Genomic DNA, 24827 nt, shown 5'->3' with positions numbered 1-24827 from the left:
TACGACGCCACACGCCAGCCGAAGAGCTCAAAATAAAAAGACTCTGGACTTTCTTTAAGTCCGCTTCAGGAGCTGCATGACAAAGGAAGTTTTGGGTGGACCTAGCTGTGCTTTAAAGAGTCTTTTGGAGAAGTAAAGGTGTCCTGACTTTCACTATGCATTTATATGTCAGCTTGATAATAAAACTGTGACATTAAAGAATGTTTAAAGGCTTTATTACAGTGACTAACTGCAATCATTTCAACTGTCCTGAAGTCAAACTGTCCAAAAATCCTTAACTTTGTTGCCATTTATAGTGCTTACTTGGACAAAACACGATAAATTATAATATTTTTATTTAAATATTTGTTCATTCTAGGCTTAAGTAGTTTAAAATTATACATTATAAGCTGCTTGGGGCTAGTGTAAGGCAGAGGCCTCTCTAATATTTAATACTGCTGTGAAGACGTCGACAGATTTCTGCTTCGTCATCTGTTATTCGAGTTTTCTTTTTAAACCGAGACTAAATTTTTCATAGGACTACATTTGAACACATCATGTTAGTGTTAACCAGATACTAATAGACATTGAACACATCATATTTTAACTCAAGGCACCCTAACAAAAAGCCGACAGCAGCTCAGTGAGACCCCTGGTCACGTCAAAACCGTTGCCGTTGGTTATGATCCTCGCCTCCGTCCTGTCCTGACTTTTGGGGTCGATTTGAGTACGATTCTTGTGCTGGCGCTCGGTTTGCGTGTCATCCGTGACAGCGCCTCGGTTTACTCTCTTTAAATAGCGCAACAGGTATCACTGCTGGCATGACCGGGGGCGATGATCGCTACTGTGGGAACTGTTTCAGATTCATTATATTTTTCATGGTTCTTGCACCTCAGTCGACGAAAAGGCTGCACGGTTAGTCTCAAGGCCTATCATCAGACACCCGAACACAAAACATTAAACATTCATTTTCTGGGCTCATGTTTGTTTGCTGTGCTAACTAACTTTTTTTGGCACTGATGGCAACGTGGCAACCTGAGGCAGAATTGCTTGCCAGTTTCTCAAAATTAAAAAGGCAACTGCTCCTGTCGAGCCCTGAACTGCTAAAAAATAAATAAATAAAAACAGTCTGACGGTGACGCTACATTACTTTTGTTAATCACATCTAATTGGCACCTTCGATCATCAACAGATGGAGGTCTTATCATCACATTTAACTCACGTTCCCCTCGGCTGTTCACACAATAAAACTTTTTTTTTTTTTTCCACCCAGCAGACATTTAGACATGTCATTATGGAAAAATGCGTCACAGTCCCACGACACTGGTGCTGAGCGTGCGATGGAGGCGTCAATGATGTTATCAGCTGGATCTGTGCTATGAAAGGTAAACTTACATTCATGATGAGTCTCAGGCCAACTACTAACATAAAAATAACAACGGCTGCACTTTGTGTTTGTTGGTAAACAAATTAAATGCACTTTATAACACCTGGTCAATTAAGTCGACCTTTTTCTCGCTTTGAGCTCTGTTTTTGGTCTCCACCACCTCCTGGGGGAAATATTTGGCCCGTTTGTTGCTAAATGTTTCACAGGTAGGTACACAGTGAGGGTTTTTTTTTGCTGAACATAGCTGCCTGCTGTGGTCAGAAATGACCCTGTGAGAGCAGTTAGAGCGAGCCAAAACAGTAAAAGTTACAAAACAATGAGCCGAAACTCATTAGAAAACTCTGCAAAGCCGAGGGGAGCTGCAAACGTGGGTGATAATTCTCTGAAAAGTTCATCATTACCAGCGCCTCCTTTCATTTACACATATTATTCATTTTACACATTATAATTAAAATATCCCTCATAGCTCCTTTAAAAAATGCTGTACAATGAATATTAAACTTAAAAAACAGCTGAACTGGTTTTATATTTTCCACGTTTCCAATTATCATTTCCAAAAAATATTCCACACTGATCAACCACTTGCTAATTACGCCATCTACACATATGATAATTGAGAAGATCGCAGCGTCAGGCAGGTGTCCTGGAGTTTAATGAATGCAGCACATCTACGAGCACGTCGTCACATAATGAAATGCTGATTTTGGCATTATTCAGCACTGTGGCATTTGTTCATTAGTATGTGACCACCACAGGAGAGGAGGGGGGGATGGATATCACACTCCTATGAGGAAAAGATCAATATACTTGTCCACAATGGGGAAACGCGGTGGTTCGTACAGTCCATATTAATGCTGCTGTGGTCCAGACTAACCGTAACCGTAAGAGGGACGTTCAAGTCATACGACTGGCTTCTTAACTGGATGGGCAGAGATAAAAAAAATCCATTAGATCATCTTAGCTGTGGACACATTTGTTCAGCACCAGCTTAAATTGTTTAAATGGCATTGAAATGACATATTGCTGTAGTGAAGAACAATCTGTAACACACTGCTGTCGAAACGCTGACAGACTAACACCAACTGTGTGAGAAGCAAATGACCTACAAAAAACTACACCTCTGTCTGGGGTTACTGCTGCCCGGGCCTCATCATCTCGCACAGACGCTCATTAATCTAATAATACATGACAAAATTACATAACCGGAAAGTGATGAATATTGGCTTGGAAGTGAGGAGAGAACATAAAATCCAGACCGAGACGTGACCTGTACAAACTTTTTGCCGCCTGTGCCGACTCGATACCTCTGGATGAATTTTGTGTTTTCATCCCTGCAGTCCTCTTTTTTTAGTTTTCTCTACATCATCACATTGAGGACACTGCATACGTCCCTGCTCAGCAACTTTCTTTCCTCACCCCAACAACAACAACAACAACATTTCAGACTTGCTGTAATTAATAATATATAAACGAAACAATGAAACTGTTAAGTGCTCAAACTTTGGGCTTAAACATCTGAGCGAAAATGGATTTACTGGTGACTTAAACATGCCGTAAAAGCAACGCTCATGTCGGTGAGCTCAATCATGTAAAGCTTTGCCTTAATAGTAGCTACTGACTACAAGAGGCTGGCTCCCCTCATTCAACTTCTGTGTTTACAGAGGGTGGTGCTGAGCCCATCGGACCCATCAGTCAAACAACACTTCCCCGCTCTCCGTCCTGTTCATTAGGTACAGCTAAATAAAACTAATGCAGTGTAATGCATGTGATAAATCCCCCTGTGATGCTGGTTACTATAAACCGGACTGTGACTGAATTAAATTACCTCCAGGCTGTGGTTATAAATCAAAAGCACGAGGACAGCTTCCCCCCTTGTGACGGTCACTTTAATGTCCGCTCCGACAGTAGGACAAGCGAACGCTGACAACTAAACGTGATGAATCGCATCGTTTGACCTCATATCACTCCGCCAAATCTTAACCGAGCAGGTAAAGGTGTGCCATGTTATATAGTTCCTAGAATATTAGTAGTTATCTATCCATCATCAGGGTCTCTGGGGGCTGGAGGCGTACAACCTAGAAGAACAAGAAACCATTCACACTCACATTCACGGGCAATTTAGAGTCACCAATTAACCTGATAGGGTTCATGTCTTTGGACTGTGGGAGGAAGCTGGAGTACCCAGAGAGGAGAACCAGTAACCTTCCTACTCCTAAAAAAAAGTTAATTATCATGAATTAAAACCCTGTCGATTCGCACTAAAAGCTGGAGAGTGATCAGACACAAACCAATCATCGTCTTCTCACACTTTAAACTAGATCACATGGGGATTTACAGCAGGTAAAACATGACATGACAGATCTGGATATCAACATTTGCAAATGTTTATCTTTATAAACAGCAGTAATGACAGTTTAACATGATGGGAGAACAAATCGTGTGTGTATTAAAAGCATGTAGACTCATGTGTGTGTGTTTGCCACTGAAGGTCGATATTAAATTGTTTTTGCCTAATAAAAATATTAAAGCATGTCTCGCAGCTGCTTTTTTATTTTTTTTCCCTGGCAGTTACATCACGGCAAAGCAACCGGCTTTGGTTGACGTGTGTCTTTGCCTTGAGAGAGAGAGAGAGAGATCAAAGCAGAAACAGACTCACGGCTAAAAACACACACGGACGGACTCAAAGTCTGTAGAAACCAGACAAACCTGCAACGTTTGAGGCAGAAAATCCGCGTTTAAAGACGGAGTGAGAACAGGTCTGGTGTTTTATAAGACGGACATGGGGGTTGCTGCAGGAGAAAACACACATAACACACAAACACACATAACACACAAACACACACTAACACACACACAAGGGGGCCATATGTCTCATCTGGCCAATTAGCTCGCCTGCTAGCCACCAACGGTCACAACAAAACGCTCCGTGCTCGCACAGGCTAGGTTCATTAGCTTTTACTCACCCCTCTAACGGAAGAGTCCAGGCTTGCTCTTTAAAAACCAAAGCACAGATGTCGTCTTCGTCTTCGTCGTTGTTGTTGCTGACTGAAACAGTCTCCGGACTTAGTCCTGCGGTGCTAGCTTTGCGTTTTCGGGCTCGCGCCGCTCACAGCACCATTAAAAGCTGCATCGTCGGAGCGACTGCCGCTGGACAAACAGCACGGGGCGCAAAGCACTCTGGGAAACGGAGTTCACTGAACGTGGGCTCGAAACTACAACTGAAATGTTGGTGGGAAGCGACACCCAGCGGTCAGTGTGGAGAACTGCAAGGAGAAATCATATTTATATTTAAAGGTCCAAGTGTGTCAGATTTAGTGAGCTTTATTCAGAAATCAGAAATACTTTATTATCCCCGGAGGGAAATTGTGTTTGTTACAGCAGCTCCCATACAATATATTTTGGTTGGTTAGTAACATTAGAAACGAAAATTGGTTTCCCCGGGTCCTGGAGCAGCCCAATATCAAATATAAAATAAAATATAAATAAAATAAAATATATATATACATATATATATTATATACAGAACATAAAATATAAAAAGTAAAGGCAAATTTAAATTTAAGAAAAAGTATATACCTGTACAATAAATAGAAAAACAACAACATTATAACACCATGGTGAGGTAGTGTGATGTGCAAGTGTCCAGGTTGTGCAAACAACTGCATTGTGCAAGTGCAACTGCATTGTGCAAGTACACCTATAAGATGTACAATTTAACACTTTATACACAGGTATAAATAACAGTTAAATAAAACAGTATCAGTAATAGTAAATTAGATTAGATTAGATTAGATTAGATTAGATTAGATTAGATTAGATTAGATATACTTCATTCATCCCACCACAGGGAAATTTACTTGTTACAGCAACAGAGGAAAGTGTAGCATACACTACAGAATTAGAAAAAAGTAGAAAAGGCAAAAAAAAAAAAAAACAGACATAAATATCTATAACCTACAACAATAAACACGAGAAACAATCAACCTTCAAAACAGAAAAGTACTGAGGATAAAAGTGGCATGATATATAAAAAGAGTATTGTAATGTAAAGTGACCATAGTGTAAGAAATATTGCAAAGAAAGTGACCGTGATAAAAATAATAAATATTATTGCAAGAGTAGTGACCATAAATAAATAATATTACAAAAGTAAGTGACCATGATATAAATAATAACTGCAAGGTATAAATGAAAAAACAACATGATCAGGTGGTGCAGGTGTTGTAAAGTCTGAAATAAAAAAGCAGCAACAAAAATGCAATAAAAACACTAAAAAGAGGTAGGAAAGTTCAGAGCTGCTGTAACAAGTGGCGCTTCTGGAAGTGAGTCTGACTGTAAAATAAAAGCCAAGTAACAGTGAACTATACAATATGTAAATCTAAAACCTTATAAAAGAATTTAGCGTTTGAGAGACTGTACAGAGAATAGACACAGATTGTTTAAAGTGCAGTATTGAGAGGAGATTGACAGGAGATGTCAGAAATGTTATATAATAAACATGAATATTTTTCTTCATTAGTACAGAAGCCCCAGGTGGTCATACATTCATACATTTTATTTCCTCCGATAGCGAGTTAATTTAAATTGTTTTCTCAAGATGTCAAGTAAATTTCACCAGTTTTCTTGAGATAACGTGTTAATTTCACAGGTTTTCTCGTGATAATGAGTTAATTTCATGAGAAAACAACAAGATATCGAGTTATTTATGTCATTATGTCAAAATTACAAGTGTTGTTATCCCAAGATGGAATGGGATAATTAATTAGAGATCTCAAGGAAACAAAAGGATAGATTAGTATACTAAATCATTACATTGCAACATTCTCCTGCTCTCCTGACACTGCCACACTGAATGATGTTTCCTGCAATGATTTAATATATTAGACTATCCTTTTGTTTCCTTGAGATCTTAAATTAATTGTGTTGGCATCTCATGGAAGAGAACGTGGTTTTAATTATCTTGACATGTTGAGAAAATGATCCTGTTATCTCCAGATAACAACATTTGTTATTATGACATAATGACATAATTAACTTGAGATCTCGAGAAAACTTGGGGATACCATACATTAGTGTAACTGGACTGTACTTATATAGTGCCTTTCTAGTCTTCCGACCACTCAAAGCGCTTTGCAGGACATATCTCATTCACCCATTCACACACATTCATACACTGATGGCATTGGCTGCCATGCAAGGTGCCAACAGGGAAAAAGGTGGAAGAAACCTCAGGAAGAGCCACAGAGGAGGGATCCCTCTCCCTGGACGGACAGACGTGCAATAGAGCAAATCAACACAAACATATTGTACAATTACAATGACTGATAAAATTACAATGAATGATAAAATGACAAAAAATTACAATGACTGATAAAATGATTACAGTAGCAGTGGAACCTGTGATAGAGATAGAGAGACACAAATGCACAGCAGCAGAGAGAGAGAGAGAGAGTTTTCAGTAAAGGTGTGACTGCATCCTCAACCAATACCGTGCCTGACTAGGCATAAGTCAAAGTCAAAGTCAAAGTCAACTTTATTGTCAATGCTGCTATGTGTACAGGACATACAGAGCATCGAAATTACGTTTCTCTCTTGTCCAAAACAGCATGGACACGAATATAGTAAAAGATGTAAAAGAAAAGTATATAAAAAATATGTATATGTAATAGAAATATACAAATCTAAAAATATATACAAGCAAAAGACATCTGTGAGGCAATATGGCACAGTGTAAACGGAGTTATTAGTATAAATATAAGTATGGTAATATGACAGTTATTTACTGTATACATGTACAATCAACAATGAAATATTTGAACATTAGACTGTACACAGTGCAAATGGTGTGCAAATATATTTTTGAGTCTGACAGAGACCCCGCTCCTACTGGAGATATAAAAGGATCATTTTTGAAAGTTACAAAAACAAAAAGATAATTATTTTCAGGTGATCATACATGCATGAAAACATAGCTGTGAATTTTATTTTTTATTATGTTGTTTGTTTAAATAAAGGCCCCTTACACACTGCACCTTTAAGGAAGCTCCTGCTCGCTCCTCTCAGCTCTAATTGGGCTGCAGCGTCTAATACAGATACTGATTTTTTATTTATTTTAATTTATTTGTTTTGTTGTTTATTTTCCTTTTATTTTGTGTGTTTCCAGCTCCAGGGCAGAAGATGGCGGTAATGCACCAACAAGATGAAAGAAGAGGAGGAGGAAGAAGAAGAAGGAACAGTCGCAGGGTGATGAGGCGCATGCTGGAAAATGGAGAAAACACACATGTCAGCTTTCGCCTTGTATCAGTCCTTATCAACAGACTTACCACCTGCAAAGACGGCCTCCCTGCAGGTATTCAAATAACACACACACACACACAGCTCCTGATAGAAACGTGTGTTATGTTGATTTCTGCAGACAGACTGCAAACAGCTTTGATTGTGTGTGTAGCCTTACCTTAACTTGTATGATGTTTTAGGTGGTGGAGAAGAAGAAAAAGAGAAAGAGAAAGGAGAATGGGGTCAGTAAGGTCAACACAGTTAAAGCTCAGTTAAAGCCTGAGAGGAAGAAAATGCGTAAGAAGTCTGCACAGAGAGAGGAGAGCCTTAAGGGAGCTGCAGAAGTAAGTCTGTGAAGCTGCAAAGATAGTCTCTGTGAGGTGCTACTGATCACACCTGTGACATGTTCTGTTGTTTAAATGGTGTTTTGTTTTCTAGCCCTAAACTGATCATACTGTTCAGGTGTGGTTCATGGAGTCTGTATGCTTCAGATGCAGGTGGAGGAGTGTGTGAACGGAGACAGCGAGGATCTGGATGCTTTGCTGGCCGACCTGGCAAAAGTCAACAACAGCAGGGAGAGAGCGAGTCAGCTGTTCCAGTGGCTCATCAACCCGATCCCTGCCAAGACCTTCTTCAGGTACAGACGCTGACAGAGTCTGAGTTTCATATGGATCCCAAATAAATAAAACTCCAAAGCAAACCCCTGACAGAAAAATAACACACCGTGTTTAAAATGTCATTTTCTGAAGGGACACCTGGGAAAAGAAACCAATTCTTGTTCAACGCAAGAACCCAGATTACTACAAGGGGCTGTTCTCCACAGCGGAGTTCGATCGCATATTAAGACAGGTAAGAGCCTCAGGTATTACCCAGGCAATCACCCTTTGTACAAAGTTATACACGGTTCTTATCATATAGCAGTGAAATTAAAAAAAAAAAATCCAGGAGGAACATGCAAAAATGAAGCCGATACTTTCCTTAATCTATCTTTTTCTTTTTGGAAGCAAGTATTGAAAAATATTGGTAATCAACTACAACAGTCTTCCCGGTGGTGTTTATTGGGACGCTGGTCTGCGAGTGAGTAAAGCCAAACAAAACTTTGCTGCTGCTTTCTTCTGGATTCTTCTGCTCGGCCTGACACCTTGAACCTCTACAGTAAATTGCACAAATTATTAATAATCAAGAGAGGTCCGGTGCAGTTTAGCCTCATTTTTTAAAAGTGTATATGAAGAAACATACCAGAGTACGAAGTAAATCATCTTGTTTTTAATGTGAAAATGAGCCGCCACACATCGGGGCTGTATATTATGTTGCTAATAGCTCTGTGCATAGACTTGTTCATCTTCTTTGATAAATACTGACCTGCACGTCTGTGTTAACTTAAGGAGGATGTTCAGTACGGAGTGAACCTGGACGTCACGAGCTACACTAACGGCACGAGGGAGACGCACAATCCTCCAGGGAGAGCTCTGCCGTTCACTGTGTGGAACTTCTACGAGGTAAGGCCGCGCCGATGCAGGTTTGTGATCATTTCTAACGTGACGTGACAGTGATTCTATATATTTATTGTCCTGATCACGTTCCTTTTATAATTGGGCCCTTTGCAGCATATTAGCTGCACCGGCGTCCTCTGCGGGATTCATTTAAAAGTTTCTTCTCACTTTTCAAACATTTCCAGAACCGCCTTCATTAAAAAGCAGTTGGATGTGTGTTTGAGCAGTATATTAATTTTAATAGTGTCTGTGCTGCAAGCCAGAAGTAATCATGTGTTAAGTTCATTAACTGTATTTTAACCGTGCACCATCGGCACCGCTTACAAATCAGTAATCGTCATCATATCTTCATTTTCCCCCAGAGCGGCTGCTCCCTCCGCATGCTGAACCCCCAGGCTTTCTCCTCCACCGTGTGGAACGCGCTGTCCATCCTTCAAGAGCAGTTTGGCAGCATGGCAGGAGCCAACGTGTAAGAATTTAGGACTCCTGGAAACCTTTTCTGAATAGTATTAGTTGCTATTAAATGTGTCTTTCCTTTTTTTTTCTTTTAAACAGATACCTGACACCACCTGGAACTCAAGGCTTCGCTCCACATTATGACGACATTGAGGCGTTTATCGTCCAGCTGGAGGGGAAGAAACACTGGAGAGTTTACAACCCAAGGTGAGAGAAGCTTTCAAACGAGCGGGTAAATTCACACAGGCTCGTTTTGGCCACACTGTGCTTTGGAACCATTTAAAATGTTTCATATGTGGCTTTTTTTTAACCAAGAAACACACTCTGAAGATGTTTTTCTGACTTTTTCTTAGGACGGAAGACGAAGTCTTGCCTGTGCTTTCAAGTCGTGAGTAAAAAAATATTAATTCCATCTAGTTTTTTTTGCTCGTGACCGGCAGGATGTGCTAATTTGTCTCCATTTGGATTTATAAATAACCGTTAACTGCATCTTATTGGCTTGACAAATACTTCTAATACTCGCATGGTGTCATACCATCATCTCCTCGGAGCTGATATACGTCGTTTCTCAAACGTGACCGCTTTGCGTTTCTGCTCCAGCAAACTTCGATCAGTCAGACATCGGGAAGCCGATCCTGGAAGTGGTGTTAGAAGCCGGTGATCTCCTCTACTTCCCCCGAGGATTCATCCACCAGGGCGAATGCCTCCCAGATGCTCACTCCCTTCACATCACCATCTCCTCTTACCAGAAGAACAGCTGGGGGGACCTGATGCAGAAGGTAAAACTCTCTGATCGAGCCTCTAATCACAGATCTACAATGTGTACACAGTATGACACACCCAGTGGCACTTCCTTTATGTTATGTGGTTTAACCTGCAGCCACGTTACGAAAGTCTATTTGCTGATCTAAACACATTCAGTTCTTCCTGGAAAAAGCACTTGGGCACACAGAAAATTAGGTGTTTTTGGTTTACAGCTGCAGCAACAGCAGTTATTTCTGAATACAGAAGAAGTTCTTCTTGTTGAGCTGTGGTAATGTATGCATGTGTTGCTGTTATCTGCATAAACACCACAGCCATGTGTGCACAAAATTCAAAATATTGTTAAATTTATTAAATAATAAGAAAAGGTGAAGTCTATTTTCAGTTTGTTTTTTTTGCTTTACATAAGGCAACAGTGGACATTATTAATATTCAGCCACAGTGTGAAAGCACATTTACACAGGAAATTATGTATTTTATGTCTGCAGCTACAGCGGAATAAGCAAAAAAAATAAATAATCCAGTCTGAGGAGTGACAGCTCACATAGTTAGAAAAGCAAAAAAAAAGACACCAACATTTTAATCCGAAGATAATCAGAGGAAAGAAAAAGCAATAAGCCTGTTTTTAATATGCGAGATGTTCAAGCACACAAATGCAAAATACTGTATCTACAATCAGGACGTGCTGTATTTATTTAGGTAATATAAGAGAAAGATGGTTTTAATCATTTCTGTGTAATGTTCCAGTGTTGATTCTGAATCAAAATAATGTAATAAATAAACCACTTCTTCTTGAAGTCTGGTTTAAACGGTAAACCATGTTTTTTTGAATGTTGTATTTTTATATTTTCGTCTTCTTAACGTCTCTCTCTGCAGATGGTTCCCGCAGCACTGGAGATCGCAATGGAGGAGGATTTGGAGTTCAGACAGGGCTTACCACTCGACTACCTGACATACATGGGAGTGCAGAACTCTGACAAGGTAATTCATCTGTTATTTTTGTATATATACGTGTCACCTCCCCGTCACAGTCACTGTGTTACCCACTGCTCAAGTCCTCCTTGTGTGTTTAAGGATGACACACGCAGGAAGAAATTCTTCTCGCGCATCGAGAGCCTGATGAAGAAGCTGACGAGTTACGCCCCAGTCGACGCTGCCGTGGATCAGAAAGCCAGGGACTACCTCCATGACTGCCTTCCTCCCATGCTCAGTCCAGGTATCTGATGGATACTCACTGCATTGCACGAATAGGTGTGATTTTTGAAATTGTGCAGGGATTCATAACACTTCTGATTCTGAAATATCTCATGCCATCTCCCTCAGAGGAATCAGCCAGCAGTGTGAAAGGAGCACCTGTTAGGTGGGAGCGTGGGCAGGTTATCGGCGTAGGCGCACACATCACTACCCAGACCAAAGTGAGAGTTCTGCGTGCTGGATGTGCAAGGTAACACATTTTTTGGGGGGTATTTCACAGCAGTTTCACAACAGGCAGGTTTAAAATGGACTATTCGAAACGAGTTTAGTGCCTCTGCTATAAGAATAACTGCTTCAGTGATCTGTTAAAGCATAAAAATGTGATTCAGTTTATAATCTTTCTGTCTTCACAGGTTATGCAGTGACGGAGAAGCTGTTCATCTTTACTACACAACAGACAACTCCAGAGTTTACCACAAAGAGGAGCCCAAGAGTTTTGAAATAAACGCAGAGGTAGACTGGAAGAACCGTGTGAATTAAATGCGTTGTACGCGGCGTCGGAATAATGCTGTCACCGCCTAATAATTGATTTTTTTCTTTCAGCATACAGATGCCATCGAGTTTCTGATCCATTCATATCCCAAATTTGTGACAGTAGGAAGTTTCCCCTGTGATTCTGCAGAGGACAAGGTATGTTTATGGCCTTTTTGGTAATAGGCATGTCATAACACACCGCATTTTATAGTTATTTTTCAAGATGAATATTTGAGCCTGTGCTTTTGTGAAATAAGTGCTTTGAGTTGTTCTTCATGTGGCTTATTTTTCTCCCCCCAACAGGTCGCTCTGGCTGAGCTGCTCTTTGAGAGGGGGATTATCCACACTGCAGAACCTCTGTAGCGGCTACACACTCTTCAGTCATGCTGACTGCACAAACAGATTCCAATTGTTTGTACAAAAACTCGCATCTTGAAATACAAAAACACTTTTTGTCTCAAGTAGTCTCCATTGGCTTTTTCCCAGAACGGTCACACTGAACAAACCAGTTATGAATTTTCTCTCTGTTCAGCATCAAATAAAGCTGTTTTCTTTTAAAAAATTAAATGGTGTCACGTGTTATGCAACAAAAAAAAATAAAATCACCAGCACGTACCAAATGATTTTGATGAGAAAGGGCATGTTTATTGTCGGTTGATACAACTCAAAATATTAAAGATGATAGGAAACAGAGATGCAGAGGTCTTAAATATTCTGATTTGAGGGCCACCCATCGGTCAGTCACACCACAGGTCGATGTAGTCTACTTCCAGGTCACCTCCTCACCAGGCTTCAGCTCCCTGAAGAGAACAGAAGTTAGAAAGTTGCATTAGATTACACCCCAAATTTGGATGACGTGTGTATACTATCACAACTCTAAAAACAGCTAATTGCACCTTGCATATTATATTTAAAGAGCAGTGAGCTCTGTTCTGCTTAGACAGTGAATGGACACGAAACTAGAGGCTGTAATCAGCTTTTTGGTATCACATTCAAATGGGTGCCATATAAATGTTTAGGTTCATTAAAGTGGAGCAACTACATATTGTATAGTCGAGCGTTGCACCTGCAATCACGTTTTCTCTTTATCACTGTGCATTCTGCTGACTTGCATGCATAGTAATTAGAAACCATTAGATATTTTGAAATAAACAGCACCTGAGTGATGCTCTAATGGGACCCATTTTACTTTTAAACAGGTGGAAATTTGTTGTTGTTTTTTTTTTATCTTACCTGCTGAACAAAGCACTTTTGTTCCTGAAAGCTGTCAGCTTCTGGTCCTGCTGTCTGTCGAAGTACCATCCGATCACAAAGCCCATGGGCACCAAGATGTTCACCCAGTGCTCGCGAGCAAGTGCTACAAAGTTAACCATGGTTCCTACAGAGAGAAGCACAATTCTGCGGTTCAGTTATGCTTTACATGTGCAGTCGCCGTCACACAACAGTTCCCAACATGCTTAAAACGGACAGAATCATTACAGATCTGGTCATTGCTGTAGCTGCTCTGCAGTGCACATTTGGTAATCAAAGCCAAGTGAGAACAAACTCCTGAAACATTTGCATCATAAGGAACACTGGATACAGTGAAGTGCCCAAGTGACAAGAGGCCAGGATTGTTATGGAGTTTTCTATCCTTAGGTTACACGAGGTCACGTGTGGGCCTTGGCAGTATTAGTTGTTTGGCTTTGTTTGTAGGTGCCAGTCTATCTCAACACTGTGGTGGCCAGGGTCGAAGAGACCTATTGCTGCCTTCCTAGACATAATAGATATCTTGCTGTTGACGGTCCAATCTGTGTCTCCAGACTAGAATATGTTGACAATAACACCTGCATGGATAAAAACATTCTCTTTGGCTAATTCTGGGCGTGTAGTATTTGTGGTGTTATCTTGGGGTTTAAAGTCGATCCACCAGGATGAGTTGGGCAGAATGTGAGACCGACTCAGGCACTTCTGATGAACTCTGAGAGTGTCTCTAATTCTCCTTGGGCCAAGCGTCAATAAATAATCAGAGGCTCCTGAACACTTTCTTCCTTCCTGACCTCAGCATTGACCTTTGACTTCAGAAATCTCTCCACAACAAGGATGACATATTTTACGAGTACATTTACAGAAAAAGGAGTTGATTCAGAGACACTGAAATCAGTGGGAAGCAAAAGGTGGTACAATATTGGATCTACTTGAAAGGGATTAAGAGGCAACTTCAAAATCATCTTCATTACATCTGCAAACCTACAGTTTGCAAGCTACAGACAAGCCTACCTCCTATCTTAGTTAGTTAGTCCATCTTTATATACAGGACCAGACAGACTGATTTCAAACTATAATGTGACAAATCATGACCTCCAACTTCTGTTTTTAACCTTTGGACAAGCTTATAAGAGGTAACAGGTGAACTAATTTAAATTAGATGGAGGTAACTCATTAAATACAGTATTTATCTCGCCTATATAAAGTCTAATAATAATAATAATATGTGCACGGTACATTAAATAACAGCTGCCAACACAAACGGAGCTAAAATCTCTAATAAAGTTGTCTTAAAATACATTTTTTAAACGTTAAACTAACGTTAGTTACTGGTTATGGTTAGCTAATCTGTTAGCAGCAGTAGGTGTCAGGCCTTCGTTGAGAGCTTGTTTCTCGTTTTAAATAGTCAGCAGTGTTAGTTAGTGTTTAGCGGCGTTAATGTGAGTACAATGCTGCAAATAATAAAGCGATACGACGTTTAAATGTGTAAATATTACCTGATGTTTACACCGAGCCGTGGCCTTCAGCTCCTCATTCAGCAGGCAGAGGACATTGGACTGTACCAACTCAGCGAACACGACAGTGGTCACTTTAAAAAAAACACACACAATTATTACTATTAATGCGCGTTATGGCTGCTTATTATATCACTCAATTACATTAATAAAGCACATTTGATTAAAATATGGAACGATTAAACTCGCATTTGTATGTTTTTAAAATAATTAGTCTCAGTTTGAACGCCGCTATACTTGGTACGCTCCTTCGCCCTTTGACGCATGACGCAGCGGGCTAACATGTTTGGTTAGCAGAGTGTGTTCAATGAAGGAAACAAACGCGAGTCAAAATGTCTTAATGTTTGAATAATAGTGAATCCACTCGTTGTGTTTCTATCCCAACGGGGACAAATATTATATCATCTCATATTTAAGGGTATGTTGCACGTTTATTTGTCGATCAAAGTCCACTTATGTAGCCACAAGGCTAAGAATGTAGCTAGCGTGCTAAACAGTTTGCCGGGTAAACTCAACGTTTGTCGCTCGTGCGCGATCCGTTACTAACGTTTATCGCTCGTGCGCGTTACAAAACTGTTTACTTTTAATTTTCGGACTATTTATTCATCTTAACTGACTTATTTTACATTATACTGCTGCTTTTTCGCTTTACACTCGAGCCGTGTCTCTGTTTTCTTTGTTGAATGAGTTGTTCTCGGTAGTAAAGTTTTGCTAATTTGTGTTTTGTTATTGTTTTTGTTGTTTTTTTTTGGTTTGTTTTTAGCGTTACAGCTTGAGGAGACAACATGACCTCCATCATCAAGCTGACAGCCGTGTCAGGGGTCCAGGAGGAGTCGGCCCTCTGTTACCTGCTGCAGGTGGATGAATTCCGCTTCCTCCTGGACTGTGGCTGGGATGAGAACTTCTCCATGGACATCATCGATGCCATGAAAAGGTGATTTATTAAGATCAAGTGTACAGGTTTGTTTGTCACATGCAGCTCAGCACTTACACATAAGCTAAAGAAGTAAAATATAATACAATAAACACTAAAAAACAATCATATTAAATACAAAACATAGGATGTAGTAATATGAAATATATGTATGAATGCACCGTACAAGTGACAAGGTTGTGTCAACTATATTCAAGCTTTCGAGGATTACCGCTGTATCTATATACTGTGTACAGCCAACTGTTTTTTACTCTGTGTACATATTTCATATTTGATAGACCTCACTTTTTATACTGTAAAATTCTGTCTATATTGCCATAAGATAAGATTAGATAATACTTTATTTATCCCACAACGGGGAAATTCGCTTGTTTACAGCAGCGAAAAATAGTCAAGGAGGGAAAACACAAGTGTACATATTTACAAAAAGTACTAAAGTAGAATGTGCTAAAACAAGTACTAAGGTAGAACATAAACTTAAAAAAAAACAAAAACAAAAAAACAAAAACAAACAAGAACAAAAAAATAGCAATGACAAAAACAAACAAGAACAAAAAAATAGCAATGATAGCAATGCCATATTTATACTGATAATTCTGTTTATACTGTGCCATATTGCCACACAGATACTGTTAGACTGTTGTTTCTGTTTATATTGTTTATTCTGTTTACTGTTAGACTGTTGTTTCTGTTTATATTGTTTATTCTGTTCATACCACCATTTTTATACTATTTATATCTTTCAGACTTGCCACTGTCTTTTCTTTTCTTGGATGTCTCTTAGCTTGTATATATTGTTATTTTTTACATCTTTTACTTATATTTTATATATTTCATGTTTGATGCTGTTTGCACCGGGATCAGAGGGAAACGCAATTTCAGTTCTCTGTATGTCCTGTACATGTGGCAGCATTGATAATAAAGTTGACTTGATATAAATAGGATGTGTTACCCTTCATGGGTGGCACGGTGGTGGAGTTGTTAGCTCTTACTGTACTGTCGCTGTCATCTGGGATGGGATCCAGCCCCACCGCGACCCCGATGAGTATAAGCGGTTACAGATAATGGATGGATATTGCACTATTTAAAATATTGATGGTAAGAGTAAAGTGACGTGTTTTACAAAGGTATTACATAAAAAATAGCCTGTCTGGTTCAGTAGTAGCAGCTGTCATGGTTGGTGTATATTTTGCACATAGTCCTGTTAGACTTTAATGATCCCACAGCGGGGAAATTCACCTGTCGCAGCAGCTCATATACACAAAAAAAATTACTCCTAAATAAGAAATATGTGACAGCTGTTCTGTCCCTCTCAGTAGATGACTGTATATGATAATACAGATGCCACCACAGTGTCATAGAAAGTTTTAACAGAGTCCTGCACACTCCTCAGCAAGCGGAGACGTCCCTTCTTGTACAGGATGTCTCTGTTGTCCAGTCCAGTTTCTTGCTGAGTATGGATATCATAAAAGTGATCGAATTGCATCGGTTTCTGCTCTGTTCTGTGTGTTAAATAAAAAGTATGTTTTGTTCATTTTACCCTCCAGATATGTTCATCAGGTCGATGCTGTCCTCCTCTCCCACCCTGACCCCATACACCTGGGAGCCCTGCCGTACGCTGTGGGGAAACTGGGTCTAAACTGCACTATCTATGCTACGATTCCCGTCTACAAGATGGGTCAGATGTTCATGTATGATCTGTATCAGGTAAGAATGAAATGCGGCTTCGTCATAGAGGTTGATTGCACGATAACAATAGCTTTCTTAATCATTTCCTTCTTTCCACTTAGTCCCGGAACAACAGCGAAGATTTCACGCTGTTCACCCTCGACGACGTGGACTGTGCGTTTGATAAAATCCAGCAGCTGAAATACTCTCAGATTGTCAATCTTAAAGGTAAGTTATTCGCAGACCCTTACAGGTCAGGACTTATCTCTTGTTTGTGTATCACACACACCAGTGTGAGTGTTTTATGTCTTTGTTTTTACCTGACAGGGAAAGGGCACGGTCTTTCCATCACTCCTCTTCCGGCCGGTCACATGATCGGAGGCACAATTTGGAAAATTGTGAAGGACGGGGAGGAGGAGATCGTTTATGCTGTGGACTTTAACCACAAGAGAGAGATGTGAGTACGGACAAAACGTTCATATAAAACAACATTTAGTTTTTAGTTTGGCTGTCATTCTCACCCTTTTTTTAATAACTCTTCCAGTCACCTCAATGGCTGCACGTTGGAGAGCATCAGTCGTCCTTCCTTACTTATCACAGACTCCTTCAATGCTACATATGTACAGCCACGTCGCAAACAAAGAGATGAGATGCTCCTCAGTAAGTAATCTTCACAAGACTCTATAGTAGTATAATATGTATTAAATAGAAGCAGATATATTAAGAAAAGATACATTGCAGTCATTTTATCACATGCCCCAAGAAACCCTCATTTCTATTTCACCATCAAAATTTAAAATAAATTAGAAAATTGTCAATTAAATTTGTCCCCTACTGTCTTTAAAGACAACATATGCTTTGTTTAATACAGTGTGGATAATAACAGGATAATGGATAGTGCTTTAGATCGTTGTATCTCAAACTATTATTACTTCTGTTAAGCAAAGATTAAACTGTGTGATATGTTTTGTTCCTCTCAGCTTTTCCTCTATTTCTGTTCAAATGTTGCATTTAAATCTTAATAGAATGAGTGAAAAATGCTGTTTATTTTAATTAATTTTCAATTTTTCTTACAGCCAATGTAATGGAGACCCTTCGTGGCGACGGTAACGTCCTGATTGCCGTGGACACAGCTGGACGCGTGTTAGAGCTGGCGCAGCTCCTGGACCAGATTTGGAGGACAAAGGATGCCGGGCTGGGAGTTTACCCGCTAGCTCTGCTTAATAATGTCAGCTACAATGTGGTGGAGTTCTCCAAGTCCCAGGTATCAATCACAGATTTTTACACTTAACTACACGCTATATGTTAGGACCAGTGTGTAGGATTTAGTGGTGAACGGATGTCGTTTATATCAACAAAACAAGTATAAATCTGGGTCAGACTACCTAAATGAAATCAAAACAATCTAACAATTATCTAATAACCAAAGAACAAGAGTTTCAGCAACATCAACATCAACAACTAAATCTTGCTCAGTCCCCAGGTAGCAAACCTGTCTACAAACATACGAAATAACACACTCGTCAGCATTCACAGTCATATCACAGGTTCAATACAAAAGCGAGCACAGCATCCAACTAAATCTAACACACTGGACCTTTAATTCACAGATGATGTTGTTAAGATTTTAAAATCAGGATCGCTTTATTTGCCTCAAACACGATAAATGTAAAGAATAACATTAACAAATGTTGGTAACGTTGGTGCAGAGATGTAGCAGCACATTATGATGTCACTAAATATATATATAATTGCTTGTCTTTCTGTAGGTGGAGTGGATGAGCGATAAGCTCATGAGGTGTTTTGAAGACAAGAGAAACAACCCCTTCCAGTTCCGTCACTTGACCCTCTGCCACAGTCTGGTGGACCTGGCCCGGGTGCCCAGTCCCAAGGTGGTGCTGTGCAGCCAGCCGGACCTCGAGTCTGGCTTTTCCAGAGAACTCTTCATCCAGTGGTGCCAAGACGGCAAAAACTCCGTCATCTTGACCTACCGCACCACACCTGGAACCCTGGCCCGCTACCTCATCGACAACCCCGGAGAGAAGATGCTGGACCTGGAGGTGAGACCGCTAGTCTCGATGCTGATTTACCACGACAGAGGGTTTTCGATTTATTTATCTCTCCGTGCAGCGTTTGCCCCACGGGAAGCTCCTGTCTCTCACATTCAGACCCAGCTGGGGAAACAACAAAATGTGTCATTCTGTCATTTGCACCATATCCATCTTTCGCTCTTCTCATCATGACAGGTGAGGAAAAGGGTGAAGCTCGAAGGCAAGGAGCTGGAAGACTTCCTCGAAAAGGATAAAATGAAGAAAGAAGCCGCAAAAAAACTTGAACAAGCAAAAGAGTAAGTCCCAGTACAAATACACACAGGTCCGCTATTTATACTTTATACCAGCTGGTGTAACAAAACATTGGATTAATATAATTTCACAGTTTAACAGCCAAAACAGAAAATTATGTAAAAATCCAACAGAAATGCAAATGTTGGTCCCATTTGCAAATCTGATACAAGCTATTCAAATGGAAATCTGTAAATGGGGGATGAGTCATGAAGACTGCAAGACAACATTTATACTCTGCTCCACCGCTGAAGAGAAATCTGTCCATGGAAACACAGTTAATGTTTATTTCATGCACTCGCAGGGTGGATGTAGACTCCAGCGACGAGAGCGACATGGACGACGATCTGGATCAGCCGGCCGCAGTGAAAACCAAACACCACGACCTGATGATGAAGGCCGAGGGGAGCCGCAAGGGCAGTTTCTTCAAACAAGCCAAAAAGTCGTATCCAATGTTCCCCACACACGAAGAGAGGATCAAATGGGACGAGTACGGGGAAATCATCAGGTACTACAACGCTTAGACAGATTGATCATGTCTGGTTGGTGGTAGTGTTGGAGACGAGGTCCTCTCTGAAGAGCTGGAGGTCTTCAGCAGGTTTTTGAAGGTAGAGAGGGGACGCCCCTGATCTGGTAGGACCTGGTAGGACGTTCCACCAACGGGGAACAAAGACGGGAAAAGTTTGTTTGCTACAGGTAGCCAATGGAGCTTAATGAGCAGTGGGGTGACATTTGGGTTGATTGAAAACCAGGCACACCGGATTCATGATCGTTGATCAGTGGATCATCTGAAAGGGTTTCACTGTGCAGGCTGGAAGGCCCGTCAGGAGTTGTGAGATGACCACGGCCTGTTTTAGAGGTTGTGTAGCATGTTGACTTAGGTAGGGCCTGCTTTCTCTTATGTTGTACAGTGTGAGGGGACACAACTGGACAACATGATCAGAGAAGGTTAGTTGGTTATCGATCATGACTCTAAGTTTCTTGCTGCCCTGGTAGAGGGAAGAGATTTTGATGTTGGTGTTGTGGTGTATAATAGGCTTGGCTGGGAGCTGTTCAGTTTTTTAATACTGATGATACACGTGAACAACAGAATACAGAAAGATGGCGAGACCACACTCATCTGTGTTTGCTGCCATCACCGATAAACCATTGTTGTTCTTCCACAGGCTAGAAGAGTTTCTGGTTCCTGAACTTCAAGCCACAGAGGAGGAGAAAAACAAATTGGATGCCGGGCTGACCAACGGTGATGAGCCCATGGATCAGGATCTCTCTGTTGTTCCCACCAAATGCATCTCCAGCATAGAAAATCTTGAAATTAGGTGAGTGATCCAGGTCTAAATCTGTCTGTGGTGGTGTGAGAATGAATGGACTGTTTAAATGTTGCTGGAAAGAAAAAATGGTTTTCCACACTCAAGAACTCTTGTCGGCACTGGTATGAAACAATGTTTGACAAATTGGCAGTACTAAAAAAAGCTTCATCCTGTCTCCCTCCTTCTTCAGGGCGAGGGTAACCTATATAGATTACGAAGGGCGTTCCGATGGCGACTCCATCAAGAAGATTATCAATCAGATGAAGCCCAGGCAGCTGGTGATCGTTCACGGGCCGCCAGAAGCCAGCCTTGACCTGGCCGAGTCCTGCAAGGCTTTCAGCAAGGACATCAAAGTCTACACCCCCAAACTGCAGGAGACCATAGACGCCACCAGTGAAACACACATCTATCAGGTCGGCTTCATTAAAAGGCCCCGCATGGTTGATTTTTCACTGTAGGGAATCGTACGCGAGTTCATCACCGGTTTATCAAGTAAATGTGTTTTTGTGGATTCATAAATCTAAAATATTCGGCTGATAAATCTCTCTGTCAGGTCATTTTTCCACATTTTACAACCCCTTGGCAACTGAGCCAAGCAGTTAAACTGCTGCGAGGTTGATTTCTTTAGCGATGATTATAGCTAGAGCATAAAAGCAGCCTTCCATGACAGGCCAGTGCCTTCAACGTCCTGTCTCATCCTCTCACTGCAAAGGTGCGGTTGAAAGACTCCCTGGTGAGCTCCCTGCAGTTCTGCAAGGCCAAAGACACCGAGCTGGCGTGGATCGACGGCGTGCTGGACATGCGCGTGGTGAAGGTGGACACGGGCGTGATGCTGGAGGAGGGAGTGAAAGACGAGGCCGAGGACGGCGAGCTGGCCATGGACGTCGCCCCCGATCTCGGCATGGACAACAACGCCACGGCGGTGGCGGCCCAGCGCGCCATAAAGAACCTGTTTGGGGAGGACGAGAAGGAGGTGTCCGAAGAGAGCGATGTCATTCCCACGCTGGAGCCGCTGCCTTCACACGAGGTGAGCCACTAAGACAAAAGCAGCATAATAAAGATTTAAAGTTTGCCACAAAAATCAAACACGATCTCTAAAATGATTTTTCAAAGTGTTAAAAAACTTTCGCCATCCGTCAAGTGTCCCGTTTTTGACGCACTGGGTCCTAAAAATGTGGGAAGAGGTTTAAATAGGGTGCTTTGCTTTAATTCAGCTTAGAGAGATCTTGTCTGCAGCTGGAAGGCTTGTCCTCTCTGCTTCCCATTTTGGCAGGTAGGTAACCTCATTTCAGGTTTTTCGCAGTCGTGCAAATTAATTACCGATGACTAATGAGATGGTACAAGCAACAGATAACTTTTAGGTCCCAGCAACTGCTGCAAAACTTTTATTTTCATGTCCTAAGACTTCACGTTGTCAGGGGAAAAAAAGTTAAAAGTGAGCCAGAGTAGAGTTTATTCTATTTATCTCAGAACTGATAGCCACGGGACCCATGGGAGCTTTGAAATGCATTTTTCCCCCCCCTATGTGTCCACAAGGGCATGTAAGCAATCCAGACGTCCTTGACTCTGACCAGCGCTCTCTTCCATCCTCTCTCCAGATTCCAGGGCATCAGTCGGTGTTCATCAACGAGCCTCGCCTGTCTGACTTCAAGCAGGTCCTGCTGAGAGAGGGCATCCAGGCCGAGTTTGTGGGAGGAGTGCTGGTGTGCAACAACATGGTGGCCGTCCGCAGGGTAGGTGTCCTTCCCGCTGGCTCAGCGAGCGCGCCATCCATCAGCTCCCTGCGGCGATGGTCGCTACTACGCCTCTAGACTAGCAGATGACATGTGCAGCAGGCTTGTTTTACGCTGAAACCATGAAATGTTCTGACTTTATTGATTAATATTTGTGCAAAGCGGTTGTACAGTTCATATATAGCGAATGTTTTAATGGAATAATTATTCACATCGCCTGTCTGCAGCCTTCAGAAACTTCTATTGTACCCTCCAAAGCCTTGGAAACAGCTCACAAAGAATAATTTATCACTGCGACAGTCACAGAATGAATACATTCCCAATGACATGAGTATTTATTGCCTTAGATTCTGTTGACTGAGTCATCACAAGCAGCGTTGCACAGCTGAAAACTGTCCCCGAAAGACATACTATTATGGTTGTTGTAAAGCTGCATGACACATTCAGCTTCTCCCATTGTTTGATGATGGATTGTGCATCGCGAGCAGTAGCCGCTGTTCAGCGCAGTGGGCAACTTGTTGTAAGATGCCGTAAGAAAGACAGCAGCTTAGTCTGGAGTCTGCACAGAGCCTGAACACAGGCAGAGGCAAGAGGTTTGTAGATGTGGTAATAATAATCTGTAAAGTTAATATGTCTATATTTAGCCCCAAATTCTAAAAGAGACATCTGGTTTAGAGGTTAAGCTTTATTCGCTTACGGTGCTTAACACAAAGTGGGACGTTAAACACAGAGAAACAAAGAAAAACAAATACAGCCCTCCTCTGTAGGATTAAAAATAAAAAAAACTCCCAGTGGCATTTGTTTCTCCGCCTCAGAAGAAGAAACGCACACAAAAAAAAGAATCATGGGCAAAACTTAACAACTAGGAGTGAGTCAGGATACCAACAACAAAATGCATAATTTACAAGAACCTAAAATAGACACAACCCAGAAACTGGAATCGGAGCCGAGACTCATAAAGGAGTGTGTGCTTGTAGTATTTAAATGGGGAGAACTGCTGTGTTCGTCTGTAAACGTGAGAGGGCGTGCATCAATGTTTAAAAGGGCGGAAAAAAAACGTGTCGCTCAAAGTGTTAATGTTATGTGAGGACCCACGTGACCTGTGCGTCTTTGTGCTCTTTGACCAGACGGAGGCCGGACGCATCGGCCTGGAAGGCTGCCTGTGTGACGACTACTATAAGATCCGGGAGCTGCTGTATCAGCAGTATGCCGTGGTATAGCAGCAGCAGCAGCAGCAGCAGCAGCAGCAGCAGGAGGAGGACGGGCTGCAGAAGAGCATAGCACGGCATTACAGAGACAATCCTTTACGAGGACTTTACCCAGAGGAGAAGAGTGTACCACGCTTGGGCTCCCTCTACCTCAGGGCCGGCTCCAGCTGTTTCACTAAAAACCTTGTACATTTTCCCTTTTATAGTTTGTTTGTTTTTCCAGATAACTTTTTTTTATTATTATTATTATTAGTTTACCTCCAATAAGTGAGAGGCAGATGCTTTTCCCTGACCTGGACCGACCTCGCCTCTCTATGTGAACCTCCTCCCACTGTACAGTAACATCCTAATGCACTGGATGGACTAAAGGATGCTTTGCCCTCCGACTCTGTCATTAAACACGTTCTTTTTCAAATGTGCAGCACTGTTGAAGGTTTGTCCGCAAGTAGGGCTCTGTGTTGAACCTCAATACACCAAAATGTGAACGGAGCATTGTCAAAGCAAGTATCACTCATTCACTACTCTCCATGTACACACAGTAGTCATCACTGACAGGTCTTATGTTACACTGTAATTCTTTCATCCATCTGTAAAGGACTATACATGCCATACACTATGTTCTGGTTCCAAAAAGGTCATAAAGTGGATCTATCTGGCATTATGTAAGATTTGATACCGCTGTCTTAAATATAGACATTTCTTTTGATTATATTAGTTAGAATCATAAACTAACTAGTCGACAACTTCGCTAACAGCCAAACCTCAAGCAAGGTCAACGACACAAGACGT

At 41.3% G+C, this 24827-nt stretch overlaps 3 protein-coding genes across 3 annotated transcripts; 2 read left to right on the top strand and 1 right to left on the bottom strand.

The window, feature by feature from the left end:
* The first annotated feature begins 7558 nt into the window (after nucleotides 1–7558).
* riox1 (ribosomal oxygenase 1) lies at nucleotides 7559–12636 on the top strand. Its single transcript, XM_019263277.2, has 15 exons — nucleotides 7559–7715; nucleotides 7843–7986; nucleotides 8134–8279; nucleotides 8392–8491; nucleotides 9028–9141; nucleotides 9498–9604; nucleotides 9691–9798; nucleotides 9945–9979; nucleotides 10192–10370; nucleotides 11230–11334; nucleotides 11428–11569; nucleotides 11677–11797; nucleotides 11961–12060; nucleotides 12151–12237; nucleotides 12385–12636. Exons 1-15 carry the CDS (start codon nucleotides 7632–7634, stop codon nucleotides 12442–12444), a joined length of 1632 nt encoding a protein of 543 aa, XP_019118822.2. The 5' UTR covers nucleotides 7559–7631; the 3' UTR covers nucleotides 12445–12636.
* A 65-nt stretch (nucleotides 12637–12701) lies between these two features.
* ndufb1 (NADH:ubiquinone oxidoreductase subunit B1) lies at nucleotides 12702–14936 on the bottom strand. Its single transcript, XM_019263282.2, has 3 exons — nucleotides 14826–14936; nucleotides 13315–13459; nucleotides 12702–12881 (listed from the first exon to the last, which is right to left on the bottom strand). Exons 2-3 carry the CDS (start codon nucleotides 13452–13454, stop codon nucleotides 12845–12847), a joined length of 177 nt encoding a protein of 58 aa, XP_019118827.2. The 5' UTR covers nucleotides 13455–13459; nucleotides 14826–14936; the 3' UTR covers nucleotides 12702–12844.
* A 158-nt stretch (nucleotides 14937–15094) lies between these two features.
* cpsf2 (cleavage and polyadenylation specific factor 2) lies at nucleotides 15095–24457 on the top strand. The gene is made up of 15 exons (XM_027284201.1): nucleotides 15095–15261; nucleotides 15607–15777; nucleotides 17325–17484; nucleotides 17568–17673; nucleotides 17773–17902; nucleotides 17990–18105; nucleotides 18522–18709; nucleotides 19215–19505; nucleotides 19692–19792; nucleotides 20092–20295; nucleotides 20954–21106; nucleotides 21288–21510; nucleotides 21810–22124; nucleotides 22696–22830; nucleotides 23958–24457. The coding sequence occupies exons 2-15, from the start codon at nucleotides 15629–15631 to the stop codon at nucleotides 24048–24050; spliced, it is 2364 nt and encodes a 787-aa protein (XP_027140002.1). The 5' UTR covers nucleotides 15095–15261; nucleotides 15607–15628; the 3' UTR covers nucleotides 24051–24457.
* The last annotated feature ends 370 nt before the right edge of the window (nucleotides 24458–24827 follow it).

This window comes from Larimichthys crocea, chromosome XI (assembly GCF_000972845.2).
Source record: "Larimichthys crocea isolate SSNF chromosome XI, L_crocea_2.0, whole genome shotgun sequence".
Taxonomy (NCBI): domain Eukaryota; kingdom Metazoa; phylum Chordata; class Actinopteri; family Sciaenidae; genus Larimichthys; species Larimichthys crocea.
The sequence above is the reverse complement of the archived record's forward strand: the minus strand, read 5'-3'. Positions and strand labels throughout refer to the sequence as shown.